Here is a 26,204-nt window from a genome sequence, read left to right as displayed (position 1 = left end):
TGCTCACTCATCTGTGATGTCTTTGTTACGCACCTGAACCTTGTTTGCTGGTAATGTGGCTGAGAATAGACTGCTGTGCAGCAGGGTGCTGCGTTCTGTGGTGCCCTGCATCGCAGGTGTCCCACCTGCACTTTGCTCGGGATCACCTGAAGTTCAGAGTCCAGCAGCCTGAATTTGCAGACCAGAGCACTGGGCTGATGGGCCCTTGGAAAAGAGAGGACAGGAGAGCCTTTCCGGTGGGTTTGCTTATCCCTGCAATAGGATGCGAGATTTGCCACTGGTATTGGCTGAGTCTAGAAAAACTGAATTATTTTTCCTCCTGTCCCAGAGGAGAGCTGATGTGCTGCAGAATGCAGTGGTTTCAGTGGGGAGTGTGTGATTTGACAGTAAAATGTGGAGTCAGCTGCAGTTTTCTATCCAGAGCTTTCTCCAAGAGTGAAATCAATCTCTTGCCGGATTTATTTATTTTATTTTAGCTTGGCCATTGGCTTAAGTGACTTCTGTCTAGAAGGTCATGTTCTGCTTTGATTTTGGGCTTATAGCTTACAGTATCCTCCCTCTTCAGGGGGAAAAAAGCATAACCCACTTTATATTTGATGCTGTAGCATTTTCTTGCCATCAGTTGAGAACAGCTATTGAGACACCAGCACATTAGTGTCTCTGTTTCCATCCTTTAAGTGCAGTTCCAAAACTGAATATCCTGGCATTAGCTCCTAGGCAGTGAACCAAAGTCATTGTTGCTGGTTGAACACTGCTTTCCAGGGATTTTTCAGAGAAGATTGTGCAAACTCGATGAAACTTAAGTACCACCTCTGGTTAGTTGAAAAAAGATAGCTCTTCTCTTAAATTCTAGGGTTAAATCAGCTTTGTGGTGGCTGGATTGGAGGACTGGGCATTAGCTAGGACATTGCCTAATTGCAGTGGTTTATGTGGCTGCCTTGTTTTGAAGGCTGAAGTAGCTGGTGTATTTTTAAATTGCCCTTTGCCAAGCAGATGGGTGCTAATTTGACATAGCTGAGTGCTGCTCCTCATGAGTTGACCTGGTTTTGCCCACTTTGGTCTGTGTCCTTTCAGCCTGAGCTGGGACATGGGTGGTATTAGTCCTCTGCAGTGGGTTGACACTGTTGTTTTGCTGGAATTTTTTGGCTTTCTGTTTGGGTTGCTTAAATATTTTTAAACTCTCTCACATTATATGCATTTTACTGCTTTTCTAAGTAGAGATAATTCATTCGTTTTTTGTTTGTTTGTTTGTTTGTTTTTTAATAAGGAATCCTACCTTCCTCCATTGATTATTTGGAAGAATAATAAGATTTGTTATCTCTAAAGGTGACCTAAAACCAAATAAATTAAATGCTGCTTCTTTTATTGGCTTGACCCAGAAGTGAGGTCTGTAAAGGGTCCTGAGAAGGAAGGTTTTAGCAATTTTTTAGTGGTTTACTTAGTCTGTGCAAGTCGCTCTAACCCTGCCAAGAGTACGACAGCATAGGTATCAAGGATGTGTTCCTTCTAAGGTTTATTAACACATCTTTTGAAAGGCCCCATGTACTGTTGTTTGGAAGGTGAAGCTTTATAGTGCTGGAGATCCCCCCCTAGAATGCTCTTCAGCAAAACAGGGCAAAACTAGGCTTGATGGTAGGTTAAAAGGGAAGAAGGGTTTGGAAGAGTGCTCTTGGGGTGGTTGAAGAAGCTTTAAAAAAAAAAAAAAGTGAAGTAAAATGCTCAAGCTTTTGTCTGTAACATGCAACAAACCCTACAAATACTTATTTTTTGGTCATAGCTCCATACAAAGTGTGGTTACCTGGATTCTTCATATCTCTAGACACCTTCTTCCAGAGGATTGTACTGAAGACCCCTGTTTTGGGGAAAATGTCCTTTTTTCTTTGTGCACATCCAGTTTTCCCCACTTTGTTCTTCTAAGACTCTTGAAGAGAGTGTGCTTTCAAGCTATTGATTATGTACTTGGGCTCTGTCCCAACAATAATTGCTAGTTTGACGTTGTAATTGTTATTGCATCACAGCTTTCTGGTTTTTATTTTGGCAGCAGCAGTGTTTGTCTCTTCCATCCTCCCATTGTGTGGAAGGTACTAATTAGATCTTAAACTTAACGAGTTGCTCAGTACTTGCATCTTCTTTAAAAATCCAGCCCTAGATACTTAATAGACCTGTTTTGGTGGTGCATGATGAATGGTGGCTTCTTTCTGATGGGTGTATTGTAGTAGTTCAGTCTTCACTCACCACCTGACAATTCCTTGGGAAAAAATATTAACACAGTTGCTTATCTTGGGCCTTGGTAAGATCTGGTGAGGAGTCTTGGGGCTGTGAAGCTTGTGTATCTTACTTGTCTGCCCTTGGCACTTCTCTCCAAGTAACTTGAAGTCTCTCAAGATGTGTGTTTTTAATCAGTGGCTCTTGACTAGAAGTGAATGACAACTATTTCCTACTCGTTCTGTTCACAGGAATTAAGGAAAGCATGGATTCTGCCTGCTGAAAAGCATCTTTTTAATAGAGAATAGACTCATAGACTTTTTGATGCCCAGTTTGTGTGCATTTGAACTTTTCTCAATATCATTCCTGTTTTGCTTTGTGCAGGATGCCATTATTCCCTACAAGGAAATCCTCCACATGTATTGGGATAAAGCAACGAGCTTTGTGAATGCCCAGTGTGATGGACTTGAACCCTGGCAACTGGTTGGGTTGACGTTTTCTTCTACGCTTATAAGTGTATGGCTGCATGGCTTCCTCTTCCAGTCCGAGAGTAAGTATTTGAAATGGGCAATTTTCTTGTGTTTGAGGGGAAGGGAGGGAAGACAGAGTTGTTCTTAAGCAGTGGAAGTAAAGGGGCAAAACACTTGTTAAAACAGACCTTCTTAGTATTCACAAAAGCCTCTTCCAAATTAAGGTCAGGGCCTGTCTGATCAATGAAATGCCCCCATTCCATCAGAGGGTGTGGTAGGCCAGCCTGGAACGTGCCCGTGTCTCCTTCTCTTCCTCTTGTGTCTCTCTTGCTTTTGGCTAAACCATTTACTTGTCGCAACACTTGTCTTGCTCAAAACCTGGGGAAATTTATCTGAGAGCTGGGTTCTTGTGAACTTAGTCACTGGTGCAAAGTGTCTGGATAACTCTTGCTCTTGGTTATTTTCCTTCCTGCTGGGGGAGGAGATGTGGTTTTGATTCTGTGTTGGAGGCATGTTGCATCCTCAGGATGTTCAAAATAATTGCATGTGGTGGTAATGTGTGGAGATTTTTTTTTTTTTTTCCGGAGCATCTTCCTGTTTTGAGCGGTTTCTGATATTGACAGCTCTTTAGTGACATCTCTTTTGATGAACCTGCAGCTTTCTCTGGCTGTGTGATGGTCAGGGATCACTACCTTGCCCTCAGAGTACAATGTGATGTTTTTCAGTTCCCATAGGCCTTAGGGTTACACTCCAGTGGCAGTTTGTTAAAAATAGCCAAGTTTTTAACTTTGTGTTTGCTTCTGTGCCTCTCTGTTCCTCAGCCAGCCTTTCTTCTTTATAAAGATGGGAGTAGCTGAATAGTGGGAATGTCTATGGAAGGAACAAAACGTGTGAAGTTTTTGCTCAGTAGAGGGTTGTGTTAGCTTCTTGGCTAGTATTTGTTCTGTTGCACGGTATTTTTTTTAAGGTATTGACTAGCTGTTGTAAGATCTGATTAGATTGAATTTTTCAGGAGTTTGCCATCTTCTCTCACTGTGAAAGTTACTAATAAAACACTGCACACAAAAGTGCAACAGAAATGTTATTGTCAGAATGTTAACAAGTATTTGCTACAGAATCTGTGAAAATGCAATTACTGCCCTTCTGTAGCTTTTCAAAATATAAATGAAGTGAAATATATATGAAGGGGGGGGGGAAATGGAGATAAAATTGCAAAGTCCTGAAATGGTTAATTTTTAAAGTTTGTTTAGTTATTTCTCAGTGTAAGTGTCCAGTAACTGCAGATACTTAATTGAAATGCCTCTAGGACTCAAAAGTCCTAGAGCTTCTGTGTCATCCTGCTTTCATTCCTTTCTTTACAGCTACCCCAGGAGTTTTCTGGTGTTTGTCATCAGTGGCTTCTCTCATTTCAGTATTTGGGCTGTGGTGGAATTTCTGCTCTTCCCTCTGTCTGTCCCCTTCCCCTGAGTCGTCTGCTGTTTGCATCATGCATTTCTTACATCAGGTGGCCAGACACTGGGCAGATCCTTGTCATGTTATGGCTGAACTACTGTTTCCTCCCTTTGGTCCGGGAGCCTGCTTCACATTGCTGAATGTTTTTGTATTACGGTACTGTTCTGGTTTGAAGAGGCAGAAAATAATTTCAAAAAGTATTTTCCCTTTTTGCTGGAGACCTTACCTTTAGCAAATCCTAAAATCCTTCTCTTTCCTGTAAAATCCCACTTGTGGGTGCAAATTCTCTTGAAAGAAAGAAAACAAGTGAAATTACGGAGTCCCATAGATGGCTGCTGTTCTGCAAACCAGATGTTTCTGTAGCATGGTCCACTTCTGAACCTTGCTCTTTGATATGCTCATCTGTCTTGCCATGTTCCCTTGGTCACTTTTATTTTAGTTTGGATCAGAAATACTGAGCCTGTATCATGGGCTGTTTCAGCAGCATTGCACTCCAAGTCAGGTTTTTTGTTTCTTGAGTTATCTTAGGTTAATTTCTGCCTTTTGTCTTTCAGGTTTAACATCCCGAACTAAAAAACAGTTCTTTAAACTACTGAGAAAAATGCCATTTGTTGGGGCTATAGTAAGTATTTCAACGGCTTTTCTAAATATTATCTCAGGTCTTGTTTCAGCCTGCATAATGCTCTCGAAGAACTTGCAGTTCTGTGCATCTTTGTTGTAATGTTGCTGTGATCATAATGATTCACAGATACAGATCTGGAAGGTCTTCTGCTGCCACCTGGTTTAATGAAAGGTATAATTTCTAGCTAGTCTTTTTCTCATAGAAAAACTCTCATAAAATGGGGGGGCTACTTTTCATTTTTTTTAAAACCAAGAATCAGTGAGTGTGGTTACAGAGTTTTCCTGTAACATTTCCTCATTGTTAGATTTGAAGAAAATAATTCTATTTATGGAAGAAAGGGATAGGATTGAACTTGAGTTTTATCTTCTGAACAATGTCTTACTCGTAAGCAAGTGTGAGACAGCCATGTGCTTGTTGTGCAACATGGAAGGATAATTTTTTTAATCAGATGACTGGCCATGATTAGTTTAGAGCTCAGATAACTATTGGCAATAGTTAACATTCCAGCATAAAGATATCAGAAGTTTGTGTAATCATTAAAATGAGACAAGCTTTAGTGTTGCGGGGATGGGGTATTTTGCATAAAAACTTGAAACTACAGCATGATTTAGCATGTTAATGACTTAATGATCGAGAAATTAACAACTTGGTTATTTTACCTAGTAAATGATGGTATCGCGCTTCATTGTCCTCCTTTCTGCTTGATGTATGGGAATATTTACACATTGATTTGGGAGGTCAGGTCTGTTACTGGCAATTTTATCAAATGAGAGTAGCAAAGAGGAACTTTTTCCTTGTGTGTGGACACAGAAGTGGTTCTGGAGTTTCCCCCCTAGCCCTCTGGAAGGGACCAGCATCCTCCTTTTATGTCCTCTTAAGTCCCCCAGCTTTCACCTTCTGACTTGAGTAGCCCTTGATCAGATGAATTATTGACTTGTTCTCTTCTGCTTATATTTTTTGTCTGCCTGTTAGAAAAGGACACCTTCTGTGCCCTTTGTATGCGGTCCCTATTTTGTCCAGACTTACCTTCTCAGGGCTAGCACAGTTAAGCTCTCCTGTGCCAGAGGACTCCTGGTGTGTCCTATCTGTGTACTCTTCCTGCTCTTTGGTAGGCTGATACCTGATAACCTATCAGTTGCTTACAGTAGGCCTTGACTTTGAGACATTCCAATGTCCAAAAGTCTTTAAAGCTGATGATATCCCAACACCTGTGTTGCCTGGAAGAAGAGTCTCTGGAATGTGTTGTGACAAGAAGTCTGGGCCTCTTGAACATAAGGTGTAGGTGGAAAGAAAGAAATCTCCTAACTGTGTCTGTAGTGGAAATTTCTTTATTGTTTCTATTTTCGTGAGTTTCTTAGTTGTGTGTATGGTGACAGAGGGGACAAGGTACGAAATAGAATGTATCTGAAGACTTCTGCAAATTAAAAACTGTGACTTAAAAAGGTTTATGAATAAAAATGCAGTATTTTTGCCTTGAGCTTTGTTTTTTGAAGCATTGAGGAAGGGGCTCAAATCTCCCACTGCTTGTTGATACTTAGTAAAGAAGCTCTGTCTGACTGTTGTGGTGGTGGTGTTTGTGCTGTTAAATGAAGCGCAGCTGAGCTGTGGCCCAAGTGCCACTCTCAGTTGCCCGTACTGGTTACTTGGCATGGTTCTGGGCTGTGCCAACTCCCATTTCCACAGGAAATTCCCAGTGTCGCTTAGAGACTGGTGTATGCCAGTTCACTATGCCAGACAGCTTGTTTTTGGAGGAGGAGGTTGGTAGGAAGGAGGAGTTGAACCCCGTGGCTGTGGACTCTGCTGTGATTTTTGGTCATAGAGCTGAAACAGTTCGTATCTATTCTGCTCAATAGTATGGATGAAGCTAGTGAGTTCAATCGTGCATGCACTCAACAATTATTTGTAATATGGCCAGCGCCGCTGTTAATAGGATTTTCTTCTCTTTAGATTCAAAAGAAGATTGATGAAGCCTTGAATGATGTCACTTCCAGTTTATCCTTCCTGAAAGATGAAAAGGATTATATCAAAGTGCTTCCAGAGCAAGGCATGAGCCAGCCTGAAGTACTGGAGAAGATGAAAGAGTACAGTTCAAAAGGTATGAATGTGAGTCTGTACTGCAGCAGAGGTGGGTCTCTTTCAGACCTAACATTAGACTTACTCTCTTAAATGAGTGCTAATGACTTCTGCTCATGGTTTCATCTTAAATATTTCTTCCCTGATGTTCTTTGCTTGCAAATTTTTGTCTGTTTTCCTTCTGGAAGTGACTAAGATCAGTATTCATGACTTCTAATACTCTATTTGGGTACTTACATTGAAATTCTGTTCCTTCCCCAAGAATTCTAGACTGATGATGGGAGAGCTGTGGAGAAGAGAAATAAGGAGGAAGTTATTAGAAGACATTTTTTATTGCATTTCTGAGTAGTTGCCTTGATGTTTGACTTTTACTGGAAATGTGTCTTCTGTGAAACCCCAGGGAAAACTATACAAAACCCCCCATCTTCCAAGCAGGATTTTTAGGGAATTTCCAGGACTGTCTCTCTTAATCAAAGTCATAATGGTTTGCACCTTTAAAATGCCATTTAAGGAGGGCAAAGTCATGATGTTCTTCTGCTGGCTTCAGTCCATATAAGCAGTGTCTGAAACTTAGAGTTGCCTTGCTCATGTAAATATCTCCATCCTGATTTGCATGCCTGTTACTCCTAATGAGCAAATTTGGGTGACTTGCTGTCCAGAGAAGATAGGACTGCTCTGCTTCCATCCCATATTTGAGAAATGACTTGAATTTTCTGCTAGAACAGTGCATCTACTCCAAATTCAGAAGCATAGTTTCTCAGTCAAGTATCCTACATAACAACGTCCTTCTTTTCTACTTTTATGCATTGCTTTTGTAGCTTCCGTCTATGTTTTCTCTCAAATTATTATTTGGGTTGTTTTTTCCTTTTTTGTTTTCCTGTGGCCCCCTCCTTCCCACACATGTACACTCCAATTTAAAACTTGCTTGGAATTGGGGGTTGCACTGTAACTGTGTTCACCTTATATATGCTTATGAAGCTGATGCCACTGAGTTTTATGAAGGAGACTGACAGTTGGGAGAGGGAACAAATAACTAAACAAGTGGAAATACGCTGCTGGGGTGTTTGGAGGCAGAAAGTTACTTGGTAAAGTACCATGACATCGGGCAGTAGGTTCAAACACTTTTCAATACTGCTGATGCTGTTTCATCCACCTGCTCTCATTTGTTAAAGCTTCAGCAGCATATCGTTTTAGATGAAATTTAATTGAGGTGCCCGACAGTGTAGGTTTTAGCAATACAAGTATGGCCTTTCCATCTCTTCTCAGCTTACAGTGGGGATGGGTGCTCTTTGAAAGTGGCTTTAACTTTAGCCGCTTTAGAGTTCAGTTGATTGGACAGCAGTCTGGGGAGACCGAGTGGGGATTAAGTGGATTACATATTAATATAACTGCTTGCTGCAGCTAGATGTTGTTTATGTGCTGACTCTTTAGTCATCATTTACTTGCAGTTTGCTAAGTTCATGGGGTAGACGATGCCAGAGCTATCTCTGTGGCGCAAAAATCATACTTGTTCCTCATCAGTGACATCTCAAAAGCTGAATGCTCATCTGCAGAACTGGTGAGGGGACTTCTCTGTGCACTTCTACGTGCTTTCTGAAAGTGGATGTGTTTGCAAGTAGCGTGCTCTTCCTTCTCTTTCAGGAGATGTACGCTGGCAGGACGGGAAAGTCTCTGGGACTGTCTACAGTGGTGAAGAGAAGCTCACCCATCTACTAGTGAAGGTAGAGTGCAAGCAGTCTAACTTTGCATCTTTGCAGATATCCTTAGTGTCTTCAGGGTGACCAGAAACCCCTCAACACTGTTCTAGCACCATTCAAAATAAATAGGGAAGATCTGAAACTAAGACTGCCCAACTATGAAGACAGAGTTTAGGGTTAAATGCAGATGGAAGGGGAATTATTAGCAAAGCATTTGGGCAGTGTAAAGCTGGCCAGGTGACAGTCCCTGTGAAAACACTGTGTAGAGATAACTGAGATCCAACCAGATGAGATAAAGGAGCTTGTTACTGGTACTGACCTTCAAATTCAGGGAGTGGCAGGAGGCATAAAATTGCCACAGATCAGCTTCAGCAAGACCCCCCAACAGATGTGCCTTCGCTGCAGGCTGGAGTGAAAGCATCCATGGCTGTCCTGTTACTTGGGAGCCTGGAACAGCCTCACTGAGCAAAACTGAATTTCTCTTGGTTTAAGCAAAAAATAAGTTTGTAAAATGTTTTCTGGTGTTCCTGTGCAGTCCGAATCTTACAACAATGGAGTGCTGGCATGCCTCAGTGGTGTCTTTGTTAGGTCTGTTTACCTACTCAGGAAGTTTTCCCTTTGAGAAGGTTGGAAAATAACCTAAACATCCCAAAGGTCTGTTTTCAAATATATCTACTTCAAGAGGTTTTTTGCTAGGAAGGGAAGTCTAGCCTTCTTGCTCCTGGGAACAGCTTTTATAACAGCTGTAATGAGCTCTGTTTGGTGATTGCTATTGCTGTTTTCTTCTACGCGTTAACATTTTCTTTGCCACTTCTGGGGAAACATAAAGCTCAGCACAACCTTTCTAGAGGGGCCTCAGCTTGGATTGAGTGTTGTGGAAACATTCCCTCTGTTTGTGCTGATTATTCGCTGGCTTATTCTTCTGTATTTCTTTTAACATCACTGCAGTCGCTTTTTGATCTCAACTGCAGGAGGTCGGAACTGGCCTGTTCCAGCCTTATCCTGTGAGTCCACGGTTGCAGAATGAGCATGAAATACTGGTTTCCACAGCCACTTTGTTGTGGTGGGCATTTGTGCTTTTCTAGCTGCTTCAAAATTTCCCTTTAATAGTAAACTTGAAAACTAGTTCCACAAAGTAAATTTTTTGGCCTGCTTTGTGTAAAGCAATCACAGGGTTCATACTGTGTTCTTTTTAAAAAATAGCTAAATGATTAAACTTGTCTTTATAACAAGAAATATTGCTACATTATAAAATCACTCCAGAGACCAGAATGCCCTAGAAAAACAAATTATTTCTTTTTTTTTTTTTACCCCTCACCAAGAGTTTCCCAGCTTGCGGTATTTACTTGCAGCAGGAGTTAAGTCCAGGTTGATCTGCAGTATTGTTACGGCTAAATGCAGCTAATTTACTTATACAGCGTATATGGCGAGTTCCCAAATCTGTGCTGATAATCCGGTGCTTCATCTGCAAGGCTAACTTTCTGTCTTTGTTTTCTGAAGGTGTACGAAGAGTTTGCCTGGAGTAATCCTCTCCATCCCGATATATTCCCTGGTTTGAGGAAGATGGAAGCAGAAGTAGTGAGAATTGCCTGTACACTCTTCCACGGGGGCCCCAACTCTTGTGGTGCTGTAAGTAGCTTGTCTTCAAGTGTCCCCTGAACATTTTTGATATTTCTGACTTCAAGTGCAAAGGCACCTTCTGCTATCTAGCTGAGACTGAGGTCAAGCTCATTCTGGTATATGCCATGTTAACGTAGATGTATGGAAGACTGTTGCTAATTGCTCTTCTTGCTGAAGCTTTATGAGAGACAATTTAACTCAGGGATGTAGTTCTCTAGACAAGACCATTTACTTCAGCTTTTTTTCACACTCTTAAATGAAACAGGCTTGATGGCAGTTGAGAAAGAGAATCAGTGTAATGTAGCCTGGCTGGTTGTCAGTGGGGGGTGGCAAACATAGTGGTGTCACTTTGAGTAGCTCCCCTCAGTTTTAATCTCTGAACTGGAAATCTGTGAGCCTGCCAGAATGCTGAGATTGAGGATGAGTCCAGCTGGCTGGCTGGCTAGTCACCAACAAGCAGCTTGAAGTGTTGGTGGTCAAGCAGGCATGGCACGTACTGTCATCTGTCCAGCTGGAAAGCTGTCTTTCCAGGCTTGTGTGGCCTTCCAGTGTACTATGGTGGAAACTGATTTTAAAACCTCGATGAAGTTCCTAGCAAGAGTCCAGATTCTTAAACTGATTCAGTTCTTAAACTGATGCTTTCAGAGTTGGTCAAAGGGCAGATGATGTGAAGTTGTGTGGTGAACTATTGTAAAAATGAGCTGTGGCTTCTTATGCTCCTCTCGCTTGGCTTACCATTTTGGTAAGGATCCTGAATTCCTTAGGCCGAATTATGTCTCTGTTTAGTGGGGTGTGTGGGGCAGTGAGGTCTTACCTCCTAGCATGGGGGTCAGCTAGGATACAAAAAGGCTGCTTAATAACTTGTGAAGAAGCATCTCCATTTGTGAGAAGAATCCAGATGAGGTTTTTTGGAGACAGGGCGGGAGGTAATTGCTGTCTGTAAATAACACTAGGCAGGGCTGAAGATCACTGTGGGAAGGCAGTGTTGACACAAGAGCTTATGAGCTGAACTGACCTTGAATGGGCTTAATCTGACAGCTGGAGACTTGGCTGCGTTAGAGGTAAGTACTGGAGTAGCCTTGCAGTAGGTGTAGTTGGGACCAAACTCCAATGGGATTGAAGATGTAATTTGGCTCTGCAGTGTCTGGGAGTATAAGACGTGATTGCCCTTGATAGAAGGAGGTTGCACCCTGTGACCTGACTTGTCTTCTCTGGACTGTATTCCTCATGCCATCTTCAAGTTTAGAGAAAGAACGTGCCTCTTTGCTTATAAAAAGCATTTAACCTAGCCTCGTCTTCTTCCTGGTTTGCAGTTCTGAGAACACTGGTGAGATTATCCCTGGAGTGGGGAAGAGGCTGGGTGTAAAGCTGTCGAAACTCAGCTTTATCAACAGTTGAGATGTCAATTGATGCAACAGTCAGATAGCTCCGTGGCACTTATTGTGTGCTTGGAAGACTTTGCTTGCTGAAGCCTGCAACGTGTGTGTTCAGTTTTTGTTACGTAAAATGTGTTGTAAAAGTGTCAACCTTGTCCCTATGTGTTCTTTCACTGAAATTTAAAAGTAGAATTGCCTAAGAGGAGTTCAGAGCGGGTAAAAAAACTACTCCAAAACAATAAGACAGTGATCACAGCCAATGTGAGACCTCCGCAGATGCTCTCTGGGGAATCCTGCTTTTCCCTCTGTCTCCTCTCTTCTGAGGATTGTGCCTCAAAACTGTGGCTAAAGTTCAAACAGAAGCAAAGCAAACAAGGAAGCATGCAATCGGCTGTGGAGTCACATTCTAGCTGATTGAACAGTCAAATTTGCAGGATGAGAGGGAGTGTGGAAAAGTTGATTGGCCGGAAACAGAAGATTAATTGCATCCCTGTAATTATCTTGTCCAAACGAGTCTCTCCAGTGGACTTTTTGTCTTCCTCCCATGTTGCTCTTCCTGACTGTGAAGTGTCCAGAGTTGCTAATCATTGATGGAGACGTGTGGGTGGATATATGGAGGGCATAGGCTCTTTAAGTAGTTGGGCTCAAAGACTTCCTTATTTTCTTCTCCTCAAAACAGAAATTAACATTTCAGAAGTATTTCTCTAGGCTTGGACAGTTACAAAGTCATTTAAAAAGAGCATTTTTTCAAACTGATGCTGTGCTTTCTGTCTCTGGAAGGACCTCCTGTAGCTGGTTGCTCAGACAGCCACAGTTACGCTTCAGTAACTGGTGAGGCTGTAAAACAGGGAGATGGCTAAACCAGGGAGGGTGCAATGCTGAGAGTTATATTTATCTTTAAATTGATCTGTTCAGTAGATGCTGACAGCTTTTTCTACTGAGAAGGCTTCAGGTTTACTCAATTCAGCTTTTGCAGTGTTGAAAACTAAAACAAATGCTTTTTTTCTTTTTCCTGAATTTCTTCACTGTTATCTCTGAGAAGCAGTGTGTGTCAGTGCCAACTCCCTCTCCACTGGATTTACTAACCTGATTTAAGCAACTGGGACTGCTTGTCCAATTTTGGTGCATGATTAAGGTCCCTGAAGGCAGATTGGTGGAGCTTGTTGGGGTTTCTGGAGAGCTGTAGTCGTGGCCATGCTATGTGGAAAACACCAAAACTTTCTGTCTGTGCTTCTCAGTGAGGCAATTTCACTTCCTTTGTGCTCTGATTTGCAAAACATGTTGCAGAACAGCACTTTTTGGGGCTTAATACTCTGCTGCTCAGTCTGGGAAAAGCAGCCCAGTGACATGTTTGTGCCGTTCCTAGGGCTTTCGGCAGCCTGGGGATTCCTACACGGTCCTGCCCAGTGTCATGTGGACGTTGTCCTAAGCAGGATCTCTGGAGAGCAGTCCCCTGCTTCCTCTTTGAAGGTTTTCCTTCTCTTTAATAAATGCTAAAAATGAAACATGTCTTTTTAGATTTCTGAATGTTAAATCAGATGAAGAGCTTGCATTATTTACAGAAGTTGCTTTTATTTGAGACCTGGGGGCTATAATTTTCTAGTTTTAAACATGGATATAAAAGCACTAACAATGCCCTTGTGGTGGGGGATGTGCAGGCGTGCCATTTGCCTTAAATTGCACTGAGAGATGTTTCAGGTTTTTAAACAGTTTTAAAAAGTAATCATTTTCAGCAGTGGATGGATGCTTCCTATTTCTCACTAATTACTACTTTTGTTCTTACTTTTAATCGTGTTACTCAAGAGCAAAGAGACAGGAATTGGTGATTTTTGGCTCCCAGGAGTTTCTAATCACATTCTTGCAATGATTTGGAAGGACTAATTAAGCTCAGCACATAGAGGAGGAATGGGGGGGTTTGTTCTTGTCTGATGTGTGCATGTGTTCCTGTTCACAAGGTGCTTTGTTTTGCAGTGCTGACTCTGTGGATTTCCCCTCTAATTTGGGAGAAATCACCACTTTTATGCAGGCTTCAATGATTTTTCTTTTTTCAGTAGTTTTTTGAACTTTAAAAACAAATGGGCAGCTTTGAAGTGCAGGAGAAAATTGGGGGGGGGGTTGCACACGTGTGTGTTGGATGTCAATCTCTGTGAATTCTTGTTTGCACTTACTCTGCAGCTGAGGATAGGAGAGGAGGCAAAACAGCAGTTGCAAACCTAAGCTTCCTGTAGAAACCATCTTGTCTCTTTCTCTCAAATTCTGGGGCTTCCAAACTTTGTCGTAGTGCTGGCTGCACATCTGAAGTAGAACTTTGACAGCAAAATAGGAGTGATGTGTCTTGGGGGGGCTTAAACTCTGCAGATCTGTCAGGTTTTATCTGTAGTGATGAGCATGTCACCTTGAGAGAGACAGCTAGTGGAATTTACAACCTGCAGGTTTACAGGGGTTTTATGCTAGCCTGCCACTACGTTATGACCGTGCAGTGGATTGTGATATATTTTTACTCTAATGCTGCCTTAGAAATAAATTGTAGTTTGCTTTCTTATTCATGGGGTAGTTCAGCTCAGTGAAACTTTTGGTCAGATTTGTCTCTAGGGTCTGAATAGATGTGTTTCCTGAGGTGAAAGTGCAAGCAAAACATTAAAGATGTAAACCAAAGTCGTTCTTTTCTGTCTGACAGTTTGACAGTGGCAAGTGGCATGGCTAAAGAGATCCTAGAATAGGGACTGTACCTCTTACTGCCGTTTTAATGTTGAGGTTTCAGAGCACTGGGATTTGGAGGGAGGGAGCAATGGAAGGGATATTCTGGGTTCAGAAAGCAGGAGGGATATTTTTTCCCTGTGCTTTCTCCTTTCCCCTCCCATTTGGAAAATAATAAGAACAAAAAAGTCTGTTTGTTTGCCTTTTTTTTAACACACTTTGCCTGGCTTTTGAAGATAGTGCAGGGTTGGAAAGCTGCTTAAAACAATGCCCCTTTTCCCCATGAAACTGCTTGAGCCTGTGGACTTTCATTTAGAGGAGAGGAAAAAATATTTGTGTGAGCCACTGGCGGGTGCTGAATCACTGCGTGTTGGCCAGCTGCCGGCGGGCCGCAGGCAGTGGGGAAGTTGTATCCTGTGACAATGATTCAAGCCCTGGCTATAGCAGAGTTTACTGTTGATAGCTGAGCTGACAAAATCTCCTGTAAATGAGCGAACTCCCTCTGCAGGTATAAACTGCATGGACCAAAAGGGTTTTTGCTGTTGTAGCTGCCCTATGCTAAAGGTGCTGCTGTAGCTCAAGCTGCTCTGGCACATCTCCATGACAGATACTCGTGTTGGTACTGATGTGCTGACTGTGGGCCAATTAAGGAAGCTGATCTGGCTGAAATTCAGCTTTTTGGGTGGATTTTCAGCTGCCTGAACAAGCTTTCTGTGTGGTCATCTGCATGCCAGCCTTGGTGCCTGGGAGGAGAATCTGTCCTGGATGCTGTTCCATAACCTGAATCTGACCAACTGCTGAGAAGTGTTGACTCTGACCTACTGCGTGTGGCTCAGCATTTCCATGCAGGTGATAAGCCAGACTTTGAAGAAAGATTTGTTGTATGTAAGGGGAAGATATTGGTGTTTTGGTGGAAAGATCAAAACTGAAATAAGACTATACAGAAGCTGCTTTTTGAAGAGCAGATTATTTAGATGAGCGTCGAGGTGTAGGGACTTCTTGCTCAACAAGGAGCAGGCCTGGTGGCACAGATAGTTGATAGTGCTCAGTAACATGAATCTGGAGATTCCCAAATCATGCCTAGCAAAATTTTCACGATCTTTGCAGTATTGTAAGAATGTTGCAAGTGGTGTTACAAGTATGAAATAATCCCATTCCTCTTCTCCCACCAGCAGTAGGAAGGCAATCCATGTTATACCAGCTGTTTTTTTTTCCCCAAAGGTAATAGCTGACAGCTTCACAGATCTTTTCATAGGAAGGTTGAGAAGTGAATGACACAGCCCATAAAATGCTTAGGACATTATGTTCCTGCTACCATCTATTTGCTTCACAATAAATGCAGTGATTTCTTTATCCAGTATGAAGCTCTGTTAGGCTTTATCTGTGACAGCTGTTGCTTTTAAACTACCAAAACCTCAGAAATTGTCTGTGGTGTGACAGTCACTTCCACGCTGCCTATGGCAGCAGCTGCTGCTAGCTTGGATCATGTTAGGAACAAATGTGTCAGGCTGTTTTATGTGCCTGTGAACTTTGTTCCTTATCTCTGTACTTAATGTTTAGTCACTGTCACAGTTCTTTGCATTTTGCAAACTATGTCAGCTGGGAAAAAACAAAGAAAAACGCAGGCTAGCAGATGTCATAAGACATGCAAATGTGATTGCATTCTTTTTATGTTTATTGTTTTGGGGAAGAGGTTAAAAGGGAAAATCACAGTTGGTTCAGCAGATCTGAGGATCAAAATGAATCCTCCAGAAGTGCTACGAGTAGCTTTTGGTTCCTCTCTTTCACCTGCACTTCTGTGTATCCGTCCCAGGTATCCCCCATCCTCAAGTTACAGCGCCCACAGCATAGCAGTTAGTCACTCCTTCAGGCTGCTTGAAGAACTAACCTCACAGTTTACTAGGTTAAAATTTTACGTTGGAAGGTCTGTGCCCACACACTTTTTCTGTCCCTTGCATGTCAGAACTCATAAGGGCTGGCCGACAACAGACAGCCCTCCCACTTGAGGAGTTTCTTCCTGTAAAGAGTTTAATTTATTTATTTGCAACAGTTCTCAGGTTCTAGTATGCAATAGTAAACTTGATCAAACAGCTTGTGCGTGTACCTTCCTCTCTTCCACCTCCTGATGCAAACCCCCTTGTTCTGCTGTGGTCAGGGTGAAGAGGGCTGGGCCAGCACCGGTGGTGGGTTGTGTGAGTACTGAGGGACTTGCTGAGGACAGTGATGCAGAAATTCTTCCCGGTGTGGAACTTCTTGGGTCCTTGAGGACTTACAGACTCTGGCCCGGTGTTGACCAGACCTAACTTGGCCTCTGCGGAGAGAAGGTGGGAAAGAGCTCTGCGCTCTGCAGCGCTCCAGGTTCTGGGAAGGTTTTGTAGCTTGGGTGGTGCCACCCTGAGCTGGCTCTGTGCCTCAGCATGGCACCACTCCAGACCCTGCTAGACTTGAGTTGACTTAATACAGAATCAACTTTGTTGTTTCCGTGTATGTGGTTTAATTAATCTGTAATCCCGATAAACAATTCCCGAGTGATCAAGAGCTAAGTATGTACCAGTAGTTTTGTGTGCCAGCTAGTGACTGTGCAGTATTGTCCCCTCTTGTTAGGATTTTGAGTTGAATTTTTTTTGTTTGTTTTTTCCTTTCTTCCCTCCCTTCAGAGGAGTCAACATCTACTTAGAAGTGCACTTCCAAGCGGAATGTTAGAAAGCTACCCTGAGCTGCTCAGTGACTTCTGCTGCCCTTGAAAACCTTAGTTGTCCTGTGCATCTCTTGCCTCTGAAACATCTCTGGGCAGGGATGCTGCCACAGCATCCTTCTTTTGCTTTTCTCTTCTGTAACATTCATGTAAGCATTTATTTTTTTTCTTGTTTGCTTCTTTTCTTCACGACAGATGACATCTGGGGGAACCGAGAGCATTCTGATGGCCTGCAAGGCATACCGAGACCTGGCTTACGAGAGAGGCATCAAACAGCCAGAAATGTGAGCAGTAGCTCCACAGCTTGTTTTTTGCTTTGGGGGCTTGTGGGATTTACTGTTCCTGAGTTGAGGTGGCTGCTGGATCTCAAGAATCCTTCATTTCATAGCTCATTACCACCTCCTCCTTGTCCACCTGTGTCTGAAGGAGAGAAGCCCGGGTTGAAAGAAGTGCTGCAAAAGCACAGGAACCTTTAAAGCAGCCTGGGAGGCATGAATGTTGCTGGGGGGCTGTGGCAGCTATGCTGTGCAGATGTATTTTGGCAATACCTGCATGCTGCTCTAGACAGAGCTTGCTCTTATCAGCTTTGGGCCCCTCTCGAGCACAGATTGTCAGGCCCTTTGAAGTGTTTAAGGGTTTTGATTTATTCAGATCAAAGAGGGTTTAGCCTGAAAACTGGGACTAAAGTTGGGGCTGGCTGGATCTGAAATGAGAAATTGTGCTAATCATAACCCTGCTAATAGAGGATTTGCTCTAATATGCTTCTTTTTTCTAGATGGTGTATCAAAAATATTTCTCTGGTTAATTGCTTACAAGGGAAAAATATAAAAAGAGTTGAAATGCTGTGGTGTTCATCTTCTGCTGAATTCCTGCGGTTCTTTTCTTCCCCGTCTAACATTTTTGCATGCTGTTAAAAGCCCTGATAAAGATATGGTACCTCAGAGAACAAGGTTAATTTAAGGCTATTTCAGCCACTACCATTAGAGATGGGAGACAGCAAATGTTAAGTTCATTTGGTGCATTTATGCTGCTCCTTCCCTTTTGTGTTGTCTCATACACCCCTCACAGGGAGGGTGGCTGGTTGGAAAGGAAACAGTATTGTTTGATATGACAAGAAATTAGCTTTCTTGGAAATTCTAGTTCCTGGTTCACAGAAGACGATGCAGATAGAATTATTTTAATCTTGGGTCGTTCAGGATGAAGTGTCCATCGCTTCAGAACAGCATGTGGCCTCTATTCTATCCCAGATTATATTTTCTCCAACTTCCTTCTTTTTTCTGTCTGTATGATTTTTGGCTAGTTGAAACATGCAGTTGGCCTGTTTGTGACCTGTCTGTTGCACAGAAATATCTACAGGTTGAATTTTTTTGCTCCTTCCCCTCCTCTTCATGGTAAGGCTTAGGTGCTGCCTGGGTTGACACAGACAATCTGTTCCTTTTCTAGGTTGGTCCCGGTGAGTGCTCACGCAGCGTTTGATAAGGCAGCACACTACTTTGGACTGAAGTTGATTCACATACCATTGACCGAGGCTATGGAAGTGGATGTTCAGGTATCTCTTCAGGCAGCACAGCACTCTTTCTGTGGAAGAGTGGCATTGTACAGCAAATAGCAGGAAATCTATCGAGGTAGCAAGTCAGTGGACAGAGAGAGATGAGTGCTTCCTGGGAATAAGGAAAAACGGCAGGAGTAAATGCCTGTCAATTGGAGATAAGGTTTTTTTGAAATAATTGGATATAAACCATTCATTTGTCCTGTGTGACTAATTTAGAATCAAATAATTTGTGTGCTTCAGAAATAGCCCCAGATTTCAGATGAGGGTGAAGAAAAGTGTTCTAGTATTTTCAAGTGCATGAGTTAAATGACTCAGTTGGTGTCTGCTGATGCTCGTGGCTCATAGCTTTGCTTTCTGTAGGCTTTTATGTGGTGGTTTTATGACCAGACACTGCATGTTTTCACTTTTTATCTTTTTTGATAGGATGGCATTTGGTAAATGGAATGTGAGCATCTTCTCTCTTTAAATCTTCAGGCAATGAGGAGATCTATCTCGAAGAACACAGCCATGCTGGTCTGTTCTGCTCCCCAGTTCCCCCATGGAATTATGGATCCGATTGAAGAGGTGGCAGAGGTAGGGGTGCCTCTGGGACTTATAGGTGCTGTAGTAATAAAACCAGCATGTCCTTCTGTATGAGAGCAGAAGGGCTCCAGGATGCCAACTGGTGCACCTGGTGGGGGGAGCAGACTGGTTGGGAGGGTATTACTGTCCTCAAATCAGGTGTTAACCAACAGCAGGGTGTGTAGGACATAATTGGGAAGTGAGAAGGAACATTTTTTTTTTTTTTTTTTTTTTTGGTACCCTGTAACTGCTGTGAGAAGGTGGGCTTTAAATACCAGAAGTTATCTCTGGGCATTATCATAGAGCTGTTTGCATGAGACTGGATTTCAAACTTGGGCTGGTGCACGTGGTGCATCATAGCAAGGCAAAGCAGCAAGTCTTTTGCTCATGCTTTGTCTCTGAACTCTCAGGTCTGTGTCGTAAACTTCTATAACTGAAGGTGTGTATTGTGTACATGACTTAGAGCTCTGCTGCACCAACTGTGAGACCAACTGGAAGGGTGCATTCTTTGATATCTGAAAGGAAATAACAGCAAAATAATTCACCTGGTAAAAAGGCTTTGCTTTAGGACCTACTGATTGTAGCAAGCTTGGTGCAGAAGTCTGAGGAATGTTTGGAGGGAGTAGGAGTTAAAGGGCTGGGATCTTATTTTTCAAACACGCCTCTCAATTTTCCTCTCAGTGCTCCAGTTACTTGCTTTGTCTGTAACAAACCAGGGCCTCCTGACTTTCTTTTCATTTGGATCATGCCTTTACACTTTGTTGCAGATACTCCTTTTGGACCATGTGTCACGTCTCTTTGGCAAATATAGCAAACTGCCAAAATGGAGGTTGTTTTCCCTCTCACTAGCAATCTTCACATGTGGAAGGTAGAGAAGGCATCCCACAAGCACCCAGTCCTTCCAGATCAATTCTCAACGGCTTGAAAGCGCGTGATGCTCCAAAAGGGTCCAGGAAACATTTAAATGTGAAGTGCAGAATACCTTCTGATGACTGGAGTTTGGGTGACCCAATGACAATTTTCTTGCCTGGTTGTGTGTAACTCACCAGAATCTCTTGTTCTCATGCAGCTTGCGGTGAGGTACAAAATCCCCTTCCACGTCGACGCCTGCCTGGGTGGTTTTCTTATTGCTTTCATGGACAAGGCAGGGTTCCCTCTAAAGCATCCGTTTGACTTCCGCGTAAAAGGTGTGACCAGCATTTCTGCTGATACCCACAAGGTGAGAAAGGGGGCGAAAGGTCTTCCCGTGCTTTCACTTTTGGGGAGTGATTCCGGATGCCATCCCTGCCTTCGACCATTTCTGCTCTGCTAACTGGAGGAGTGCTGAAGCGTGGGGGTAGGGGCTGCTCTATTTGGATGCTTTGTGCAATGCACCAAAGTATGGGCAAATGGGATCTTGGTGACTGCATGCAGTGAGTGCTTGAGTGTGGTCCTGTGCCCTCTTGCTGCTTTTTAATGCTTTCTGTGCCCCTTGCAGTATGGCTATGCTCCCAAGGGTTCCTCAGTGGTGCTGTACAGCGACAAGAAGTACAGGAGCTACCAGTTCTTTATAGCACCCGACTGGCAAGGGGGTATATACGCCTCCCCCTCCATGGCGGGCTCCCGGCCTGGCGGAATCATAGCTGCATGCTGGGCAACTCTGATGCACGTAGGAGAATCGGGCTACGTTGAGGCTACGAAGAGGATCATTAAAATGGCTCGTTTCCTCGAATCGGAGTACGTGCGTGCCTTAGCATTTTGACTGTACTCTTTAACCCTGTTCCGGACTCCTCCCAAACTGCTTTTGCTTCTCTTGCAACTTCTGTTTTTTCCTGGAGGAGCTATAGCATGTTACCTGCTGGGTAGGGGTCTGCTGGGCAGTTGTGGGAGAAGCTGCTTTGTTTATGCCCAGGTGCTGCCCTGTGCCAGATAGGTGAGAGGCACAGAGGGGAGGGGTGCAGGCATCTTTATTTAGCTGACTTTGCCTCAAGAGTTTATTCTGCATCATCTATGGCTGGGGGAGGATCTGGAAGGACTTACTCAAGATGACAGAAGGGTTATACTCTCTCTTGTTGGGGTGCTTGTGTTGCTGTGTGAGCTGATAAGCTGATTTTCTCTGTCTTCCCTTGCCTCTCCATCTTCCCTCTTTTCCATTTCTTCCTGAGTTTACTTGACTTTAAGGTCCTGTAATGACCCAAGTCCTCTTGCAAGTCCCAATGGCTTGGGCTGGTTGCATGATTTTTTGGTAGGAATGTGCTGTCATCTGTTCCCTTCTGTAGCTTTTCCTTTAAGGCTCCAGATGGATGGACAGAATGTCTGGCCCCTGTAACCCTGGTCAGTCACTTCTTTTCTCCTTTATCTTTTCAAGGTTGAGAAAAATTGACAGCATCTTCATTTTTGGGAAACCTGAGGTGTCTGTTCTCTCCATCGGTTCAAACACTTTCGACATTTATCGATTATCTAATTTCTTAGCTGCAAAAGGATGGAACTTAAATGTCCTACAGTTCCCATCAAGGTGAGTTTCTGGAGACCAGTGGAGCGATGTGCATAGCCAGGGTATGCAAGATGGTCACATTCAGGCCATGTAGCTGTCGTGATTTGCTGAGTGGTGTTCATATCTGATAAATTGTATGTAGACTTTTCCTCTTCAGAGAAGGAATTACTTTTGTAATTGCTGATACACAGCAGTTACTGCAGTGAGGATAAGGCAACAGTAATTTTAATAAGCCTGGCAGAGGACATATCTGAGGCTCCCTTTCTATTTACCTCTGTCTAATGCAAGCAGAAAAATATAAATAGCCAGGGCTTTATCTCATGTTAGTTAACTGAGGGTTTGTAGATTTATTTATTTATTTTTAGTATCTTCCCGCTGCCCACTGAAGATGAAAGTAGTTGAAGGAATGGTGAAGGGCTGATCATTTTCAGTGATCTTTCCATCCTGGTGTGAAATTAAATGTTTGTCAGAGTTTGCTTAAGTGGGTAGTTGTTGTTTTTCTGTGTGTAAAAGGGGAAAATGCTCTCACATGTCACTGCATTGAAAAAATTTCGGACTGGCGGTTAGCATGAAGTGAAGTCTAGAGAGTCTGATGCGATAGCTCAAAGGTGCGAGTAGCCCCTCTTCCTTCTGGTGGTGCTAACTTCCACACTGTGGGTTCCAGGCTGGAGAGGAAGGGGAGGGAAATGATGACAAGGATCACTGTGCTTGCAGGCAGCTGCAGTTTTCTCACCCAGAGGTATACCTAGAATGAGGGGAGAAAATTTAGGGCCTTTGTGTATGGTGAAGTCAGGAAGGAAGGAGGAGTTGCCATTTTGTAAAACAAGAGCTGAACTCTTGCAGCTTGGTTCTAGCAAGTATTTTGCAGGGGTTACATTTAATTGGAAAGAATTGGATTGTTCTCTTGTATTATACTGCTAAAATTATTTTAAGGAGATACACAGTCACTGGCCAGGAAGGCACTAAATTGCTGTTGGTTGCTCAGAAAACGTGGAGCTATACATATGTGAGATAATTTCTCCCCTCTCCTCTGCTTGCCCAGCATTCATCTCTGCATTACGCAGTTGCACACAAAGTCTGGCGTTGCTGAGCAGTTCCTGAAAGATGTCAAAGACAGTATTGAGGAGATCATGAAGGACCTCAGCGCCAAGACCACAGGCATGGTAAGGAGGCCAGTGTATAGCGAGGGTACGTTTGGGGTGCGTGTGTTTCTCTGACGGCATTAACGACCCTGCGTAATGACCTCCTCTTCTCTGCTTAGGGAGCCATCTATGGAATGGCCCAGTCCGTCCCAGACAGGAGCTTGGTAGCGGAGATTTCTCAGGCGTACTTGGATGGCCTCTACAGCACGGATGTTCCTTGCAGTGAAAAGCACATGAACGGCTCTCCTGGCCACCACTGACTGTAGCACAACAATCGGTGCCTCGCCAGCTGGCACTGGGGTGGTTCTAAAGGCTTCCTAGGGGAAGAGATTGCAGTAAGCCTTTGTTCCTAAAACTGCAGGTCTGATGGCAGCTTGATCTTGAAAACTTCCTTCCCCGTCTTAGTCTGTTCTTAAATCCACGTTATTTTCACGCCCAACTTCAGTTTTAGGGCTTTTCTTCCCTTTCCCCTGCCTATTTTCATCATGACTGTTGATGGTGAATTGAATGTCCATTCCACAACTTCAAATTCCTCAGGTATTCTGCGTGTCACTTCATTCCTTGCTGTTTCTTCTCCTCAGACCTGGTATTCAGATGGTGTCCAGCCAAGTGTTAAAGATTTGAGTTCTTGTGTTGTGTTCCAAAGCTTCAATCTTCCCAGAAGTTGAAGGTAGAAAATAAATTGAAAATTTTGTTTTCTTCTGAGTATTCCTCCAAGCTACTGCATTTAACAGACTGTGCTGGGAGCCTTATATCTCTGTAATGCAGAGCCGATAAATTGGCAAAGGAAAGATGGTCATGTACTCTCTTTGAAATCCCCTCTGGAGATCTCAGTGAGACTGCAATCAATATCTGCTGAGGGGGAAAAGAAAAAAAAAAAAAACCAACACAAAATCCTTTTCTGGAATCTCTTGGTTTGAATAACAGCAGAAATAGAAACCAAGCGGGTGGTGTAGAGAGAGGAACTGGATGGTACTGAAAATCCTAGGTACGTACTAACTGTTTTGCTTCCCTGCCTCTTCTAAAAGACATGCATTTACCACCTAGAGTGCTTTTGTCGTACCTTGCACAATTCTGGAGGGAAGTGCAAAACAGTGATTTCACTGTTCATAACTTGAAGGTTTTGCACTATCTCACAATGCTGTAGCAGAGTTGGTCGGGCCCTGGCGCATGGCATGACTAGGGACTTCATGTGCAAACAGATGGCGCCAAAGCTGACCTTTTTTTACCATGATCTTTTAGTATAAAAAGGTGACTTTTGTAACAGTAGTAATCTCTGCTCTTTGCACTGATTCTTTTAAGGCACATTCTCAAAAGGGCATTCACCATTGTGCCTTGATGCTTCTCTGGCTTTTTTTTTTTGTGGGATGCCAGGGAGGATTTGAGGGTTCAGCTGTTGACCGCAACCTTTGCTGCAGTTGTTTCCTTATGGTACTATACTGAAAAAATAAACCTCAAAGGCAGGCTGGCCTCAGAGAAAGTTCACTTGCCTGGAAGGTAGAATAGCAGTTATATTGAGCCAAGTCCCTTCACAGTATTACAAAGATGCTGGTATAGTTCTGAGAGGTAGACGACAGGATGCAGCAAGCTGGAGGTATTCAAGCCTTGGGCATATGGCTCATCCTTCCTATGCTCTGCTGTTTTTAATGGTGAGAGTTTTCCCAGTGCAGCTTGTGAGGCAGTTGTGGCCTTAAGGACAAGCTAGAATGTCTTGAGTTATTAAATAGTGGTGGAGTCACTCCTGCAAGGCTCTCCCATGTGTTTCCTCTCAGCTTTTTGCATGCTACCGAGGGCTTCCCAGGCAGAGTTCAACACTCAGGAGAAGACATCGTGCCACGTTTGCAGTGTCTTGTAAAGGGTGCCTGAAGGCATCTGTCTCTGCTCTAGCGGGCTTCTAAGCCTGAAGCTGACCCTCACTGGCTTAACACCGCTGAAGCACACAACTTGCACAATATTTAAACCGAATGAGAAGGTTACTTTTACTAGCCACTGCATAAACCAGTGCATCCTTGGGCCTAGTGATTGTGGGGAGGATTCTTGCTTTTTAACAGGTTTATTTTCAGTGCTAGGAGACAAAAGTATTTTGACCATCTGCCCTTAAATCGATGACTTTCTGCCTGTCTCTGATAGTCTCTTGGTGGTGTTACCAGCTCTGGCAGTCAGCATTTATGTTGGACCTATTTATTCTGCAAACGTCTTGCCAATGTGACCATTGCTGCCTCTCTTGAGTTTGCTGTACTTTGGAGACAGTCTTAAGTGTCTGGCTACTGTGATGGTTCTCTTTTGAACCGGGATTTTTAAAAAAAATGCAAAAAAGGGAGGTACTCTTTTTGTTTCTGCTTTAAAAGAAAAGGGGGGGATGGATTGGGATGGGTGTAAGGAGAGAAAAACTCCCTCCTCTTCCCTGGTTGCATTCTCCTCTGAGGAAGTAGATGGATCTAACAGATCAGTGCTCCATTTCACATTTTTTGGATGTATTTGAAGTTGTTATTTGTAAGTCATTGTATTCTGTTCTGGGTTTCACTTACTAGTAGTATTTGTGGGTTTACTTTTTTTATGTGTATTTGTTCTATACTGTAAATGTAATCTGGTCAGACCGCTGTAATTTACTGGTGTGTAGTCTTCATCCTTGTCATCTAACGTCATCTGCATCTCCTTTATCATGCCAAATGGTCTTAGAAAAATGATGTGATTAACAGGCTGTATAATTATTTAAAAGACAAGAATAATTTTATGGACTGGATTATGATCTGGAACTGGATGGTACTTTAGACCTGGAGGGATTTTTGCAACTATTAATTCCTGCAAGATTTCTGACTGTTGGGTTTTCTGAGGAAGACACTAAATCTGTTGCTTGTACAAAGCACTCCCAAGGGATCTGCGTGCTCGTAGGTACTAGACTGAAGAATATCCAGTGGGATGGACCAAGAAGAGATGTGTGTCTTCATGCCATGGATTTCATCTGCACTTTTCTGATGACCTGGGGGAGGGAGGAGTGGAAGGGTTGCGTACAACACAGTAATACCTTGCCCAATAAATTCACATTGACTTTTTAATGAACAAATGGGACGAGTTTATCTGATGGCAGTATTCTGTATTGCTCTAATTTGCCACTGTAAAACTGTAGGCTGAAATAGCCGAAGAGATGGTGAAAATGGGTCTAGTTTGTATTAAAATTGGTGCATTTAGCTATCTAGGCTCATTGAACTCTTATTTTTCTGTTTCAGTGTTGATTTGATTGAATGGGGACCTATTGCTCCTGGTCTCTGCTCATGTGCAGTCTAGTCTGTGGCAGGGGGGGATGCTTTTATGAACCTCACTAACTCTGCCTGAGGGCTGCTCTTTCATTCTGTCAAGATAAAGGTGATGTCTGTGGCTGTGTCTTGCATGCAGTGTTCAAGGATGCTGAAAATTGTCATTTAAGAGCTATGGATTTTCTTTTAATACTTTATAGAACTTTAAAGGCTTAAAAAAAAAGGACCTGAACTGGGTGTTTGTAGTGTTTCTCCCAGACTGTTTTGCTGAAAGCAACTACTGTGGGTTCCACAGCAAAGTGTACCAAAAATGCA

The 26,204-nt window shown here is 43.1% G+C and overlaps 1 protein-coding gene across 1 annotated transcript; it reads left to right on the top strand.

Moving 5' to 3' along the window:
- The first annotated feature begins 2,594 nt into the window (after window positions 1–2,594).
- On the top strand, window positions 2,595–26,112 carry SGPL1 (sphingosine-1-phosphate lyase 1). Its single transcript, XM_026851948.1, has 13 exons — window positions 2,595–2,755; window positions 4,682–4,749; window positions 6,697–6,844; window positions 8,464–8,543; window positions 10,020–10,148; window positions 17,103–17,191; window positions 18,351–18,456; window positions 18,934–19,032; window positions 20,090–20,239; window positions 20,498–20,736; window positions 21,368–21,514; window positions 22,536–22,656; window positions 22,755–26,112. The coding sequence occupies exons 1-13, from the start codon at window positions 2,623–2,625 to the stop codon at window positions 22,893–22,895; spliced, it is 1,650 nt and encodes a 549-aa protein (XP_026707749.1). The 5' UTR covers window positions 2,595–2,622; the 3' UTR covers window positions 22,896–26,112.
- Window positions 26,113–26,204: the final 92 nt, after the last annotated feature.

The sequence above is a fragment of the Athene cunicularia genome, assembly GCF_003259725.1.
Source record: "Athene cunicularia isolate RWA chromosome 6 unlocalized genomic scaffold, athCun1 chr6_part2, whole genome shotgun sequence".
Classification (NCBI taxonomy): Eukaryota; Metazoa; Chordata; class Aves; order Strigiformes; family Strigidae; genus Athene; species Athene cunicularia.
This window is presented reverse-complemented; position numbering and strand designations above follow the sequence as displayed.